At 36.1% G+C, this 16,574-nt stretch overlaps 1 protein-coding gene across 1 annotated transcript; it reads right to left on the bottom strand.

The window, feature by feature from the left end:
* Nucleotides 1–616: 616 nt before the first annotated feature.
* Nucleotides 617–3,818, bottom strand: LOC145223876 (adipocyte enhancer-binding protein 1-like). The gene is made up of 8 exons (XM_080090277.1): nt 3,761–3,818; nt 3,522–3,660; nt 2,717–2,901; nt 2,602–2,652; nt 2,473–2,517; nt 1,819–1,974; nt 1,126–1,304; nt 617–804 (listed from the first exon to the last, which is right to left on the bottom strand). The coding sequence occupies exons 1-8, from the start codon at nt 3,804–3,806 to the stop codon at nt 667–669; spliced, it is 939 nt and encodes a 312-aa protein (XP_079946403.1). The 5' UTR covers nt 3,807–3,818; the 3' UTR covers nt 617–666.
* Between the last annotated feature and the right edge of the window lie 12,756 nt (nt 3,819–16,574).

Here is a 16,574-nt window from a genome sequence, read left to right as displayed (position 1 = left end):
TGAGATGTTTGATAAACTGTTCATGAATTCTGCTGTCAAGTCAATAAACCAAAAACACTGCGACTATATCTTTAACAACTTATATACCGGTATTGCGAATTAGGATTAAAACTAACTGGAACAATAAGTATAAGCTGCAGACAGAACAGTGTACTATTTGGACACATAGTGTCTTATTAGTGCAAGGTGAAGTTATATAGGCCGTATTAGCTCGTGTGGTCATCTAACGACACTTCAATTTGTTGGTAGTGACAGGCTGAAAAGCTCACCTGAAAAAAGTTTTCCGAAAAATCAGATTGTGTGAAAATACTTTAACATGTGGTGCAATATCAATTTTCAGGCGTAAATCAAATATATTACAACTGATTTATAAGTAAAGACAGCTCTTCGCTACCAAGTCCGTCTGGGCTCTGGCTTAAGCTTGAATAAAACGGACTTGACTCTGGCCAGACCTCACATTCGGCCTCATTTGTGCCACAATTTTAGCAACTTTTAGACTTTAATTCGGCTTCAAAAAATTGGTGAGGTTTGGGTTTGGGTAGCAGGTTTAGTCCGCATTGTTTTGGATTTGACCACATTACTATCGTGACAAACAACATGTAGGTGACTTTAAATTATTACGACTATAATACAATGAAATACATACTATGCATGTTGCAGATCATTTTAACATGTCAAGTATTCATGGCGCAAACAAGTGCGACCCTGATAGCTCTGCGCCACAAGGCGAAGTTTTACAGCTATGATAGGGTTTTCAAAAATGTGGGTCACTTTTGTATCTTTGTCGCTGTTGCCGTTGAATACCTGAAAAAACAAATACTTTATGTGTACAACAGTTTCGCCCACCCACAAAAAATAAACAAACAAAAAGCTATATCCACAATTGATAAAACAAAGCATAAAAACTTGACACTTTTCTTCTTACTGTTTTACACTTCAGTTTGTTATATTTTATTTACTTTTATTGCTGTTTTACTTTTTGTTTCATTAATGTTTTATCCTATGGTTAAATTGAAGATGCCAGTTGGGCATAGTAAGTTTTATATATTTCACGATATTCGTCGACTGATTCCGCTCGGAAAATGTTTTTCGTTCTTGGTCCAAAAAAAGAAAGCATGCACTTACAACCACATTTCCGGCAGAATTTGTCACAAAATTCCAATGATTGTCAAGTGGTCCCATGAAACCAATCTTGTATGATGTCGTCCATTCGTGATATATACCACCGTTTCGTCCTTGAGTTATAACACCTGTAATTTTGGTAGCGTCTTCCAAATTCACTTGGATCCATTGCCCAACCGCCTCTACACAATTTTACACGTAAATTGCCAAAAGTATTATAAATTTCTCCCACGCTTCTGTTCAAGTTGCGACAGACCTAATTTTTAATCTAAATTTTTATTTGATTTACGATCGGTTGCTTATCACATGTATTGTGATTTCATTTGAGTTACGATTTATCACTTAATTTTTACTTTGTTCGAGCTTATAATCTGTCACCATAAACGAATGGTTTGACTTTTATGGTTTTCGTTTTGATTCGAAGTTTAGTAGACAGCATTCTCAAGCAACATGTGGTAGACAAACGTCCGACCTTATTTGTGCACCTTTAAGTTACACGATGTATGTCCTTTCTTCTCAATTCATTTATTTCTTCTACTGCTAAAAATGCATTTTACAACAGACCAGTAAAATGCAGGTTATAAAATGTATGGGGAATCTTGCACTTATTAAAATGTGTGATGCCCCCAACATATCAGTTTAGAAAACAATTTTGCTGCAGGTAATTGCCTTTACAAAACACAAAGGTTTACTTACGATTTTCAGCACACCAACTACCCTCGTTCGTCCCAGGATTGTATGGTTGGTCCAATCTTCCATATTTTGAACGATGCCTTATAGAACGTGTGGACGAAGCAGAAATTGCGCTGTCTGGAATATAGCCAGATGCAAGTCCCAATTTGCACAACGACTCTACACAATTGTGTCAAGAAGTTTCAAAACATTAAGAAGAGAATGATATCCAACCATAAAAGCATCAAGCCCATAAATGACAGGTGGTATTGGCTGGTGTATCTGTCTAACGGCACTCCGGTTTGTTGGAATAACAAGCTGAAAAGGCATGCCTCTGCTAGTTCTGCTCCATGTCACAACAGGACATAAAACGTGGAGAAAACTGGTTCACAATGGCCAAGCAACTGCTTGGAAATTAAAGTAATATACAATCAATTTGATAGTAATACCGTATCTAATACCGATCCAACAATTGTTCCTTATACTAGTTTTTGCTTTATATCGTTTCAACGCCGTACGGCTGTTTCGAATTAATTGACCCAGTGCAATTGCGTTGCTATCTTTCTTTACTGAGCGTACTAAATACGGCTCAACCCACCATAAATAAATGAATGACTTTGGGATTAAAATATTAAGATAGGAAATCCTATAAATTGTATGGAGCAATATGTAACATACCTCTGTTTGCTTGAAAGAATGGGCTGTTTGTGTTTCCAAATTTCTCTGTGTAGCAGCACGAATTAGTTTGACCGAGTGTACACATATTGCAAAGTTATGAAACGAGATTTAAGATGGACGAAAACTTACCGTCAAGCTCGTTGGTCGTTTTGCAAGCTGCCTCGACATCACAAGTACCATCTTAAATAAAATACGTTTTGAAGTTTTTTGTTTAGACCAAAATTTTAAGGTTTTAGTCGAGTACTTGTCAATGCTGGAACACAGACGTAAACAACGTAGATATATTTCCATTCCGCATTTGTCGGACATCCCTCGCTACCAAACATTTCATCGCTCGCTGTAAGCTCACATCGATTCAAATCAGTACACTTTGCAGCTATGCGAAAGTTTGCTCTGTGAACTCGACAACGTTTCTCGCTGTTGCCAACACTGCAAAAATGAAAAAATCGGTCATGTTCCTGCAACCCTACATACGAAGATTCGTTGTTGGTGTAAAGGAAGGCAAACCTCCCAACTAAACATTTGTTTCAAAATGTTTACATGTTTAAGAAAATATACTATGCTCCTACAAGTTGCTGAAGTTCAGATGTTTGCAAAAAGTTTCAGATGGTTAGATGTTAAAGATATTGTATTACCATATTATTATAGATTCCAAGCAAATTAATGGGGAGTTAAAATTACAGCCGTACAAGGTTTGCCTCTACCTTTACGTTTTATTATTCCTACAGCAGGTGGCTTTTAAAATACTATTTGATAAGTGATGACAATTAAAATCCTGGTAATGCCAGATGTACTTTGTATCTGTCGGATTTACTTAGGAATAAGTTACCAACAGATGAAATTAGTTTGTCATTGACGAATAAGAAATGCTATGAATCTATTAGGAAAAATATTGAGTTTATATAGGTCTACTGCTGAAAATTGACAACAGGTTTGTCATACAAATTTTACTCGACAAAAGATAAGTTGTTGTTTTTTCTTTTCTTCTATTTTTTTAATTTTGTTTCTTGAACAACCAGAAATAAAATATTGGAGGAAAGAAATCATACGATGTTTCAGTGTTTGTTCTTCCATATTCAGCGTTGATGACGTCAATCACTTGACTAGAATTAGCACAGTAAATAGTATTTGATTCTCCTTCAGGGATGTATATCGTGTTCCTTGTTTCACTGTACTGGGCCGAAAAACCTGGAACATTTAAACGACCTCTCCATAAAAAACAGTTTTGCTTCTAAAAAAGGTTAAACATTCCAAATAATATGAGCAATAATTTAAAACTTTTGCTTACCGTGTATCAGACACAGAGTTATAACAGAAATCAAATTCAACAACATGGTAAAAAACAACATGCCTGAAATAATATAAAATTATAAATATCATTGCGGTTCAGAGTCTGGCGTTGTTAGAATTTAGAGAACTAAAACGTACAAAGTGCTGTAATGCACGCCTATAGTGATGTACGAAAACGAATAAAGAACATTTTATGACTTAGCTGGCAGAACATGGTGCATTTTCTTGCTGTCAGTGTGGTACAAACTGCTTCACAAAACAAAACCTGAGATCTCATCTGTCATGTTCGAATATATATAATAATATAGATTTGTAACCTACGTCTGCGTGACTTTGGCAACACTTTGTATTGAAAACAACAAATATCTTTCTTTCTTTTCAGTCGACCTACTTACCTAACTGAGCCGGGTCGTATACCGACATATATTACTGAGAAAGCTGTTTGGGCAAACATGCCGATTCATGCTTTCATGTTAAACACGTTATACGCGATAAGTGAGATGTAAAACACGACATGCCTCACGCGACAAGAAAAGCACTTCCTAGATAAGTGCTAATCACACAAAACTTGCGCCCGGGTCAGCTCTTCTCAGAATACAGAAAACAAATACCACAAAGTGCAGACGTAGGTGTTGTTTTGGGGAAGGTTAATTTTATATTTCCAATCTTACATGTAGGAATTATCTTAGAAAAAATGACTGAAAATGTAAAAACTTGAAAAATACAAATGTAGAATTCAGTAAACAGGAATCAATTCACTTCTGGCAAGTAATTCTAGAATATAAGTAGATTTTTTTGAACTGCTTCATAACGTGCGTCGCCAATATGGCCAAACAACAAACGGAAATGATTTTTGTTCATTAATAAATTTATAACTTATTTATATATCTGCATGCAGGACGGAAGAGCTACTATCACCATAACTCACGTCAGTCGCACATTCAGCGAATTTTCGATAGATTGCGCAGAAGCTGTAAATAAGTGAAATTAATTTTTTTTGTCTGATACACGGCTATTTAATCAAAATGGTAGAAAACAAAAACAAAAAAACATAAATCTCACCCGGTTTAAAACGATATCTTGCAAGCGATTTTGTAGAGGTTAGCAAAGCATTAACATCCTACTTAACTGATACTAAATGCAAGATTGTGCAATTTTATACTTGTAATAATATGCAGAGTGTGCATGTGTGTACGTATCTGTAAAAACTTTACAATAAACCGAGGTGTTTGTTTAGAAATAACCCGTAAGTCTGATTTATAATTATGCTGATTTATGATACAACAACATATAACCCAAGTAAAAAAGCTTTTCAAACATTTGCGGTGGATTTGAGTAACTAGGGTGGACCAACATCATAATTGCTTGGGACATCTATAAAACGTTATTTAGACTTGTCGGAACGACTAAAATGTGTCAAATATGTCCCATACTTGCCAAAATATTTATCGCAACATTTTATTTTTATTTTTTCCCTTGCTGAAACCTTTTGATTTGAACCTGAACCGGACGTTTTGTTTCTTTGCCTTGTATTGTAGAATGCTTTGTTTTGTTTAAACATTATTAAACATAAACCTTCACATTGAGGGCGATAATGCAAATCCACTTTTTCATCAAAACATGAAATTTTCCACTAATCATGTTTTTTCTGTTCATTTGTCTTTGTGAACTGCCGCCATCAACTATATTTTTTTGTGTTAAAAGTAGTGGTTCCCGACCGTTTTGTAGTAACGGCGCCCTTTATTAAATCAACAATACTTTTGCCCACAACTTAAACTACTCGCTCTTTAGAAGTTTATATGTTACTGCAATAATATTTGGAGCTGTAATTTTGGCCACATTGTAATGATCATTTGCTTCAATTGAGACTGGATCTTCTTTTAAAAAAATTGTGATCCATCAATGAACATCTAAATGTCATTAATTCTTTTATTTTTGGAAGTGATTTACTATAGTCTATAATCATGTTGAAAATTGTTTTGTGATTCCGCTAAACTTGGGACTATTGTCTGGCTATACTACAGCCTACACGGTTAATGTCTTGCAGTCTCACTATCTGCAGGTAGTTGATCATCGTATCCGCATATTGATTGTATGTGAAAACTGTATTTGTTTGGTATGTAGCTTAGCTATGTGTGGAGATTGGTCATGTTTGAAAAGCCGATAATCCCGAAGAATGCCAACAGTCATCCACAGTATACAATTTAGTCTGATTGATAATTGTTCTGACTGAGTATACAGTACTCTTCGTTTGCACAGAAGCATTGGTTCTCTGTTAAAACGAGCAAAAAGGTTCGTAGTCGGCTAGCATGCAATATGGCACGACACGTTTCTGTCTACCAGTGGTTTGAAACGATTTGATTTAAAGCGAGAGGCACGCGTACGCATTGTTTTGCTGCCTATCTGATAACGCTAGCAAGAAGCATAACAAGGCTTGTTTCCTGCTTTAAAAAAGCGCTCCAGAATTTAATTTAAGTCAGAAGAGGGGTCTCTATTTACATTTCCCTTTGCCACGTTGTTGGTAAAAACATTATGGCACTTTTCTTCAAAGTGTTTGAGTTTGTTCCTAATAAAAACTGAGCAAGCGCAATGTCTGCAGTTGCTTTATTCTTTCCGCAATACGATATTTAACAAACCACCAACTCAAAAAACATCCAAAATTTGTACACAATTTAAACAAGTTTATTAACATTGTCACATTGAAATTGTCATTGTTAAACAGTTTTGTAAAACAATAAAAGACACCGAAAAACATGGGTTGGTCAGGTAATTACTTTAGTATTTAAATGGAGCTTGTACGTGTACGAGGCAATGTTGCCAATTCTTATTTTTGAAGTATAATAGTGTTTATGATAAATTTTGTGTTTGCACAAATCCATTTAAAAAAATGCTAAGAGGGGCGCCAAAATAACGTTTCATTCACAAACACACGTTCGTTGCCCAAAATCTTACATTTGCGTCGACACTTCCAAATATGATAACAAAATAACTATTTATCCGTTTATAAATATACCAAGCAAAGATTAGTCAAATTTTGGTTATAAGCTTATATCTTTAGCCTAAACCAAGACCGTCTAGGTATATCTGCATAACATCACATGCCTTTAAAGCAGGGGTGGGCAACATACGGCCCGTGGGCCGGATCCGGCCCGCGACGGGATTTTGAGCGGCCCGCAGACAGTTTCTGGTCTTGCATGATAATGTGGCCCGCGGCCACATTCCGCCGCAATCCCCTACTACTTGCTTACTCCGTCAAATTATAGTTGTAACGGACAGTAACGCTCCCCACTAGCAAAAAACTTTCCCGCCGTTGTAACCATCGCACCATACATCTATTGTTACGACATAACTGCCAACCTTGTGGGTGGCCTGATTTCTCGGTTTTCTTTCTTTCCACACGTGTAGCCTAGTTAGTGTTTCAGCAGTATCTAAGTCTGTGGTGTATGCATTAAATTTGCTGTGGTGAATAATTTTATGTTATAGTTAGATTGTTTGGACTGTATTGTAATTGCGACGTTCTTGATTGTATTTAGTTTAGGTGGTCAAAAATCCGTTTTAAATCACTGGATAAATACGCGATTAATATATCGATTCAGGAATCCGGCCCGCCAAGTACTTCATTTTCCCATATCTGGCCCGCCGACTGGAGAAGTTGCCCGCCCCTGCTTTAAAGTCAGCCCAGCTGTAGCTGTACCCACTTCGCCTGCACCAAAGGTAACTGAAATGAGATAAAATTCACAGTTAGATTGCAGATAACAAAAATCTATAGTCGAAACTTGTTTAACAAACTGGAGAGTTCGAAATCAGATCTAATAACATATAAATAAATCGACTTGTATGACATTTAAAAAACAATTCTACCTGCCAGTTGTCCAATTGCTATGTCGAACAAATACTCGTTTTCGTAGACGTAACCTTTTTGATCGTTTGTGGCATCAACAAGGCGGGTAAAATTTCCACAGCAATCTAATGAAATCTGATCCGGATGACTAATTAATTGCGACATATCCTCTGGTGTCTGCAATCAAGCAATAAATTGAGTATTACTGTATGCATAGTTTGGGTTCATATCGGTTGTGCGCTATGACGCAAGATTTGGGATTTCGTTTTTCAAAAACTGAAACATTTTTATATCTTTGTTTATTTTAATTTTACAGCACTACAAAAATAGCTTGTATTTACAAGTCTGTTTTGTTTTCGAGTTGAAATCTTTCGCCTCGCGAACATCCTATTACGTTAGCAAACCCTTTAAATTGGCGCTTTGCTTTTACCACAATCGCAGTTGGGTTTTGATTTGACCGCATTAACATACCAAGGATCACAAACATTTTTTTTCATGCAACCAGTGGCGACTCGTGCCTAAAATTTGTGGGGGTGCTGCTCAAAATTTTAGCCTTTATTGCATGAACATATATAAGTTGGCAATATATAGAAAACCTACATTTATAGTTTTCTAGCCATTGTTTTGTGTAGAAAAACAAGTAATACAAATCTTAATTAGAAACTCCATTGTGACGTAATTTTTGTTACGCAATAATGTACACGAGTGTAAATAGCAGACGGCATCATTTGTGTATTTTGTTTACTTGCATAGCGACGGCTAAACTGTTTAGCCTAAACACCATAACATGCAGTAATAATGTGGAACAAAAACACACGTGACACAGACTCGAAACTAAGCGGTTGTAAATACGGTAAAACACAACAAGAATATAGAAAAAAAAGTAATGATTCGAAAAAGGTCGAAGTATTTCAGTTCGACAACATTTAAAAAAATGGTCATATTTCATTTAAGTTACCTTATGGTCACAGTCAGCGTTTTCAACATATTATATGACCTTCACAGATTATAATTGTCACACAAAAAACTAGCCATACAGTTGTTTATTGGTATCATAACTGACAAATTTAACAACCACTTTGCATTTGTGTCAGAGCTTGTTTATTTTAACATCTTTTTTTGAATTTTTGTGTACAGACTATTATTTGTCTTTCAGATTTTTAACTGCTATAATTGCTGCTTTATTTGCTGGCAAACAGCTTATAATTGCTTTTTTAAGTGCAAAACTCCTTGAAGCTTTAAAATTTACAACACTCTCACTTAAATTTAAACCATATTATTAAACCTTGTGCTTCCTTTTTACAACCAAAATGAATCATAAAGTTATAGTTTGGGCATGATAATTGATAGCTTCTTCCTTGATTCCAAATGACAACTGAGAAACTGTTTTTCTATTTAGTAGTACTAGCACTGCAGGTGCAAGTCTTTTGGAAATAATGGTGTTCCTAACAAAGGTTTGCATCCAAACTGTTTTGCCTTTGAAAGACTCATGGAAACAGCAAAAAGGATTTTTCATCCTAGTAATTTCACTTGTCAAAACATCTAGATTATTTTCAAAGTAATCATGAACATCAGATCTACAGAAACATTTTCATTTCAGTAACTAGTATTTCTTTGTCAACAATAGGATGTGCTTGGTGGTCACTACTATCTTGTCTGTAGAATGTTCATTCTTAAGACACACTTCCTGTGAAGCAATTTAGCAGCTACTGTTTAGACAAACAGTACATGTCCATTATATCAATACTCATCTTTTTCATCATGTCCACGTAAGGGAGTTTCAAAGTTTCCACAGAACAAAATGCAGTCTATTATTTTGGACAAAATTTCACGATTTTTTTCCACTTTTGTTGTGTTCAATAATTGATATTCTATATACGCCTCACTAAGTTTTTCCTTAATATTTACAGTTCCCAAAAGTGAAAGTGAAACATCATTGTCCACATGCTTCTTTGACTTCTCATGTTTTTCTGCTTTCTCACCTATTTTGGCTACATTTGTAAAACCATCTTTTGTCCAGCATTTTTCATCACCTCCGAACAGTAAAAATGGAAAACAGAACAGTGCATTTTTAACTTCACTACCACGAAGCCATTTTTTCTTTTGATACCATTCAGAATTAAAACTGCGTATATATTTCTTGTTGTGGCTCATTCCTGGCTGACAAAGTTGAATATCAGGCGTTGGACGCCCTTTTTTCTTTATACTTACCTTTTCAGCACTTGATAACTGCGAAATCTTAAGTTGCTGAAGCTCACTTACAGTCACCGAATTAGAATCTTGAAAAGCCATGATTAACCTTTCAATCAAAAACTGTAAAAATGATTAAAAAAGAATAACTGTCGTACTGTACTCATTGTCGAACCTGATGGTACACGTGATTTGCTTTGGCACACAATAAACGCGGAACAGACAACTACTTCCGGGTGCCCAGGTCACACGCTACATGATTGGTGGAGCTGCGCGAGCCGCAGCACCCTGGCTCCTATTTCGCCCAGCATGTAGCTTTTCAAAGTGCGCATGCGCAGAACCGCAAAACGTCATGAAACGTCACGAAACGTCAGAAAACTGGAGCTGCAGTTCCAGCATAGATATACATTAGTGTTTCCAAAAAACAATTTTTTTTAATGAAAAAAAAGGTGATTAGGGCGGAAATTATGCTTATTATATATTGACAAGGAATAAAAAAATAAAAATAATGAAAGTTATTTGTAATATTATGGTAGGTTTATTAAGTAAAAATATCTAGGGGGTGCTGCAGCTCCGCAGCACCCTAGCACGAGCCGCCCCTGCATGCAACTAAATACTTACAACAGCATACTCAGGACTTTGTGTTGGCTCCACGGGCCACGAACCCCAAGGAGCTCGATCAACACCAAATATCTCAAACACTTTGAGTATGTACTCTCCTTGTACATTTCGAGCTTGATGATATCCTTGACGTGCAACAAAATCCATAGTTCCTGTACCCCAACCTTGACCAAGTTTTGGTGAGATGATCATCAACAAGACAAGAACCCACATAAATGACATCGTTCTAAACCTATGTTTCAAATGCGTATAATGCAGAGATAGTTTTTTCCCAGGGCCCCCGCAGATCATTTGACTAAATCCTGCGTGACAGGATTCTCTTATATATACGCCCTGCTTGCCTTTTTTATGTATGATGAATGTCTTTTTGCTGTTTTCTCACCCTCCGTAATTAGTCGTCCTTTCTAAACTGGATCAGTCATTAGCGTTGGTTTTGTAACAATTGAAACGTATAAACGGAAAAGTTATGCTCAAGATACAAAGCATGGCATTAGCTTAAAACTGTGAACATCTTCTGTCCAATGTTTTAAGTCAGAGACTTAAACACATTTTTTAAGTGCCGAGATAAAACTTCTAATCGGAGGGGAACAGAAACATGCGTTGTTTTCAAGCCATTTGTCGCATTAACAATGGAAGAAAAAGTATAACAAACGAACAGAAACTTAAAGAGCGATTTGGACTCGTCTCACACAGTCAACAAAATCGATTTGTTTGTTTGTTTTTAAGTTTTTCGTTTTTGACTTTGTCCACAGGCCTATGCTTTCGCAATTGAATAGTTTATAAATTTTACATTCACAAAACTTTTACAGAAATATTGAAGTATTTGTGCCATCGGTTTCGTTACAACTATAGCTTCCAAAGTGTGAAACGCTTTGAATACGTACCATGCGAGTTACTGGAGAGCACCACCATCAGTTACTTCAATGGTTGCTAAAGATGTGTCAAATTTGCATTAAAATTTATCCGTTCTTTCACCTAAAAGCACAAAAATTACATTTGCTATTTCAATAAATGTACAATTAGCCAGGTTCTTCTCGTTAACAAACAATGTTTCAAAACATTGCTAAATATAAGACTTCATGTCAAATAGGTAATTGCGTAAGTGAATGTGTGGTTGTATGTGCGATGTCACCTTTGGAAGCTAAATTTGGAAAGAATGATATCTATTTCCTTCTTTTGACATGCGCCAATAAATTCGATTTGTGATAAATTAATGGTATTTGTTTACCATCCTTTTTGGCGAGATGGTTGGTAAATGAAACAATATATTTTTCCTGAATGAAAACTATATTATTAATGTCGCTCTCGTCGGTGGTCGATGTGTTCATTTATCCATCTTTTTTTTAGGTTGCATGAACAAAAAACAGTGCGTTTTCAATGGCGGGGTTTTCTGTTGCAGCGGTCGGCAACCCGCAGCTCTGTATGTGTTTTTTTAATCCCTTCGTTGCGACTTAGCTAAGTAATTAATGAGTAACAAATTTGGGTTGCTTCGCACACATAACCGTATCACTGACAAAATTGAGTGGGAAGAGAAACCGTGGTAATTAATCAAACATTCCATGATTTTGGATTTCCAACGCAGGTTTTGATTTTTTCTGCAGAATTTGATTCAATTCAAACAAGTGGTATTTTCTTTTGTTTCCTTTTGCGACATTGTTGGTGCAAACATAACCATGCACGTTTCGGCAAGTGTTAGACATACAGCGCAAAACATAAGTCTGCACATTACTAGGGAGATCGAAACGGATAATATTTTTTATAATTTCTGTTTCAATTTACTAAACAGATGTCTATTGACCCTTAACTGAAGAATAAGAAAATCATTTCTAATTCAACCTATATGTATAATTCGACAATATGTTTGCATTCCAATGGTAGTTAGAAACATGTGATGTTATTTTTGCCAAAGTTAAACACGATTTTTAATATCAAGTAGTGGAAGAAGCCCAGACCTGATACTCTAGATTTGGATTAGATTTGATGGTATCGTACAAACCCGCTTTTTGTGTCCAAAATCAAATAATGTTCGATTTTCAACATCGCTTTACCATTAAACCGAAATAATTAAACATAATCGCAAATCATTGAATTGCGTTTTGCATTCACGTTTGGTCTCAAAGCAGACTACAAATATCAAATAACCTGTAGGATTGAAAAGGAACGTTGTGTGGTCGGGTTTCGGCATATTCTTAGCTGCCCTAACTACTTTTTGCTAAATATAAGACTTTATGTTAAATACGTAATTGCGTAAGTGAAATAGTTGTTTGTGCGATGCTACCTTTCTACTTGAAATTTGAACGTTGACGAACAAGAATTTTGGTTTAATTGTTTTAATACACTTTGCCGCAAGGAAACAAATAGCCGCATGCGGTTCCGGAGCTGCTGGTTGTCGACCGCTAACTTTGCAAGAATGATATCTATTTCCTTCATTTGGCAGGCGCCAATAAATTGGAATTATGTCAAAGTAATAGTATTTATTTACTATCCTTCTTGGCGCGATCGTTGGTAAATAAAACAATATATTATTCCATCATGAAAACTATACTATTACAGTCGCTCTCGATGTGTTTATTTATTGATGGTTGTCTTTTATTGCGAATCAGAAATTATAGGTTGCATGAGCAAAACAAGTCGTTTCATAGGAGCGGGTGTATGAAGAGCGCGTTTTTGAAAACAGGGGTTTTCTGTTGCAGCGGTAGGCAACTGGCAGCTTCGGATGCGGATTTTTAATGCCTTCGTTGCGGCCTAAATAAGTAATTGATGAGTAACAAATTTGGGTTGCGTCGCACACACAACCTTTTCACTGACAAAATTACCTATTGAACACTTTTTATTTAGTCGTTGGAGAAAGCGAGTAGTTAATCAAACATTGCATGATTTCGGATTCCTAACGATGGTTTATACGTTACCAAATCTCTGATCCAGAGTATCAGGGGCGGAATTTTTACACTCCTTCATATTATAAATCATGTTTTGCGCTATAACATGTGGCACCTTCTTCTATTGTTATGCAACTTTTCTGTTAACCTCTGCAAAAATAGCAGCGCATTTCCTGCATTTGATTATAGCTGCAAATTTAATCAATTCAAAAGGGCGGTATCTTCTTTTATTTCCTTTGCGACATTTTTGGTGACAACATAACAATGCACTTTTCGGCAAGTGTTATGGGCATAAGGCTTAAAACATCTGCACATTACTGGGTAGATCGAAACGGATAATACTATTTCATGATTACTTATTATATTTGCTAAACACATGTATATTTACTAAAAATTGAAGAATAAGAAAACTATCTTCAAATTAACTTATATTTATAACCCGACTTATGCTTGCATTCCGACAAAAAGTAATGTTTGTGTTATAGCATATTGCATTCACGTTTGGCATTAAAGCAGCCTACAAGGACCTAATCATCTGTAGGATTGCAAGGGTAATTTCTGTGGTCGGGCTTCAGCATACTCATACCTTACATTCAAATCTGCCGAGCATTCAAATCCCGTAAAAAAACATGAACCGGCAACCTTTACAACTAAAAGAACAATTTGGACTCGTCTCAAATAGTTAAGAAAACAACTGGGAGCAACATAGCCTTTTCATGTGATGTATTTTTCTTCTCCTTGTGCTATGTTAAAAGAAACTATAATGTGTCTTACATGCACCAAATCAATAACCGACGAAATCATAAGTCCCTTTTCTGAAGTAGACAGTTTGATATCACTCAATTTTTGTTTGTTTTTTGTTTCTTGTAGTTTTGGGCTCTGGCCACACGCTTTTGCTATTACATAATTTTATGATTTTCAAACACACACAACAAACAAACAACACAAACACACACAAAATATAATGAAAATATACAATGGAATTTCGGACTAGTGGCGAGTCAGCAAGTTCCTGATTCAGCCATTATTGTCACCGTAAGCGCTATGCTCCGTTGCGTCACCTATCGGAAATTCCCAAACCTGGATACTGTGAGTAGTTCTACCTCAGTTTACCTCTTTACGCTTCATGCGGTAGATTCGGTTGTAGCTAACTGCTAGAAACTTTCTCCGTTGGTACACTAATTTCTTATCAAAAATGTATATATTTTCTTAAATTCCGGACTTTTAAGTACATTTCAACATTTCTCCCTGACGCAGATTTAAACACTAAATTCCCTGACATGTCAGGGGAAATCCTGACGTATGGCAACCCTAAACTGCCAAGTTTTAAACATTCAAGTCAGACAGATATTTTAATTGTTTTCGATTTGTTGTATTATACACGATAATGCATATAGTTTTGCATGTTCTATTAAACAAACAACATATAACGCTTTTAAACGATTTTCATGTTAAAGTGGCTACACATTATTGACTTTAGCTATGTTGCTAATCCACGATAATATTCACGTTTACTTTTGTTCAATGAAAAGAAATACAAGATCCGATTTAACAATAAGTCAAATACTCGAGACGAACTGCAATGTGAATGTGCCACTTCATTGCCACAAGACGAAGTTTAACGGCAAATATCGGTGGTTCAAACAGGTTGGTCACGTGGGTGTTCTTGTCAAAGTTTCCTTCGAACAGCTGCAAACAATAATCGATTCTTTAGGTTTGTTATCCGTGACACCAACCAGCTGCTTGCCACGTTTATAAGTAAAAGCCAGCACAATTTTCGTAATAGATTTCGTACTGCTAAGCGTTATTTTTTGTGGAATAGGCTACTAGAAGTATATTGAAACTCTAAGTTATAAAATCGAAATATTTGCCTTGACTTGTCCCGCAGAATCTGTCACAAACTTCCATTGTTCTTTGCCTGCTTCTAAGTACGAGATCGTGTACTGAGTTATCCATTGCCAATTACTTACGGTCGACTCCTGAGTGATAACTCCAGTGATTTTAGTTGATTGGTTCAGGGTAACTTAAATCCATTCACCTTCAACATCTACAACAGCAAGTATATGGAGCTTGGTCAATGTGAGCAACACGATAGAAAAGTTCATACATGCTCATATGACAGGAAGTTAATCTCAACTTACTTATTTCACAGTTGTTCCCGCTAAATCCATCAAAGCAAACGCATCGATATTCTCCAATCAGATCGTGGCAGGTTCCTCCGTTGTTGCACGGATCAGGCACGCAGTCATTAATATCTGCAAGAAACGAAACTTTTATAACCGATGCCAAGTAGGCTTAGCCTATAATGTTTTCGAATTTGTTAAACGCCAGGGCACTGAAAAATTCGTAACATTTAAACCAAGAATTTACAAAATACGTAGACATATAGCAGCCAGACATAGCCTAATAATAACATACAGTTTATCCGTTTGGTAATTTGTTTCATGTAAACGACGTTTCCGATTTATAGAGCCTACTACAAATCTGTTTTCCGCACATTTGGCTTATATGGCTTTTTGCAAAAATAGCGCGCACTTTTTTCAGTTTTAACCATTTTGTTAATGGGCATGAAAAATATAAACACATTTCAAACCTTCGAATGTGAACCAAGCTTGTTGAAAGTTACACGGATAAAGTGTGCTTGCGTTGTTTATCAATGTGTCGTTTTTGTTCCAACCTGTGTAGAATGTAACGAAACCTCCTGTAGATGCTAATTAAAAGGCAAAACGCAAATAAAAGCTCTTGTTGAGAAATATACAGGGTCTACCTATTTTAACCAAATAGCAAAAATTAAACAAAAAGTAGGTATTTGCGTAAAGATCCTTACCTTCAAGTTTTCCAGCCTTTATAGCCGATGCACACACCGTAAAAAAGATCGTCACTATCTCCCACCGTACTACACGTCACTGCAAACAAGGGTATCGGTCAATACTTCAATCAAAAAAGTAATGTGATCACAATGTGCCAATTGTTAAAATTTACTGTAAAGCCGATTATATTCAGCAGCTTTAGCATGAAAGTTTAGGTATAAACAACTTTATAACCAAAAAAATAAACCCCAAATATATTTTTTGCGAAGGTTTTAATCACGTGGCAAGCAATTACCGATTACATTACGTTTTTGCAAATATGCGAATTGTTCCTGACTTACTTGTGAACGAATACGACACCTCTCTGATTCCACGTGTGTTGCTGCTTACACCATTCCAGGTGCCACCTTTATGATCTTTTCTTCCAGATGTCTTGTGAACCCGTACTAGACCTCCAGAACCTGTTTGATA

This window comes from Phallusia mammillata, chromosome 4, assembly GCF_965637545.1.
Source record: "Phallusia mammillata chromosome 4, kaPhaMamm4.hap1.1, whole genome shotgun sequence".
NCBI classification, from domain to species: domain Eukaryota; kingdom Metazoa; phylum Chordata; class Ascidiacea; order Phlebobranchia; family Ascidiidae; genus Phallusia; species Phallusia mammillata.
Note: the sequence above shows the minus strand (reverse complement) of the source record. Positions and strands in the feature narration are given on the sequence as shown.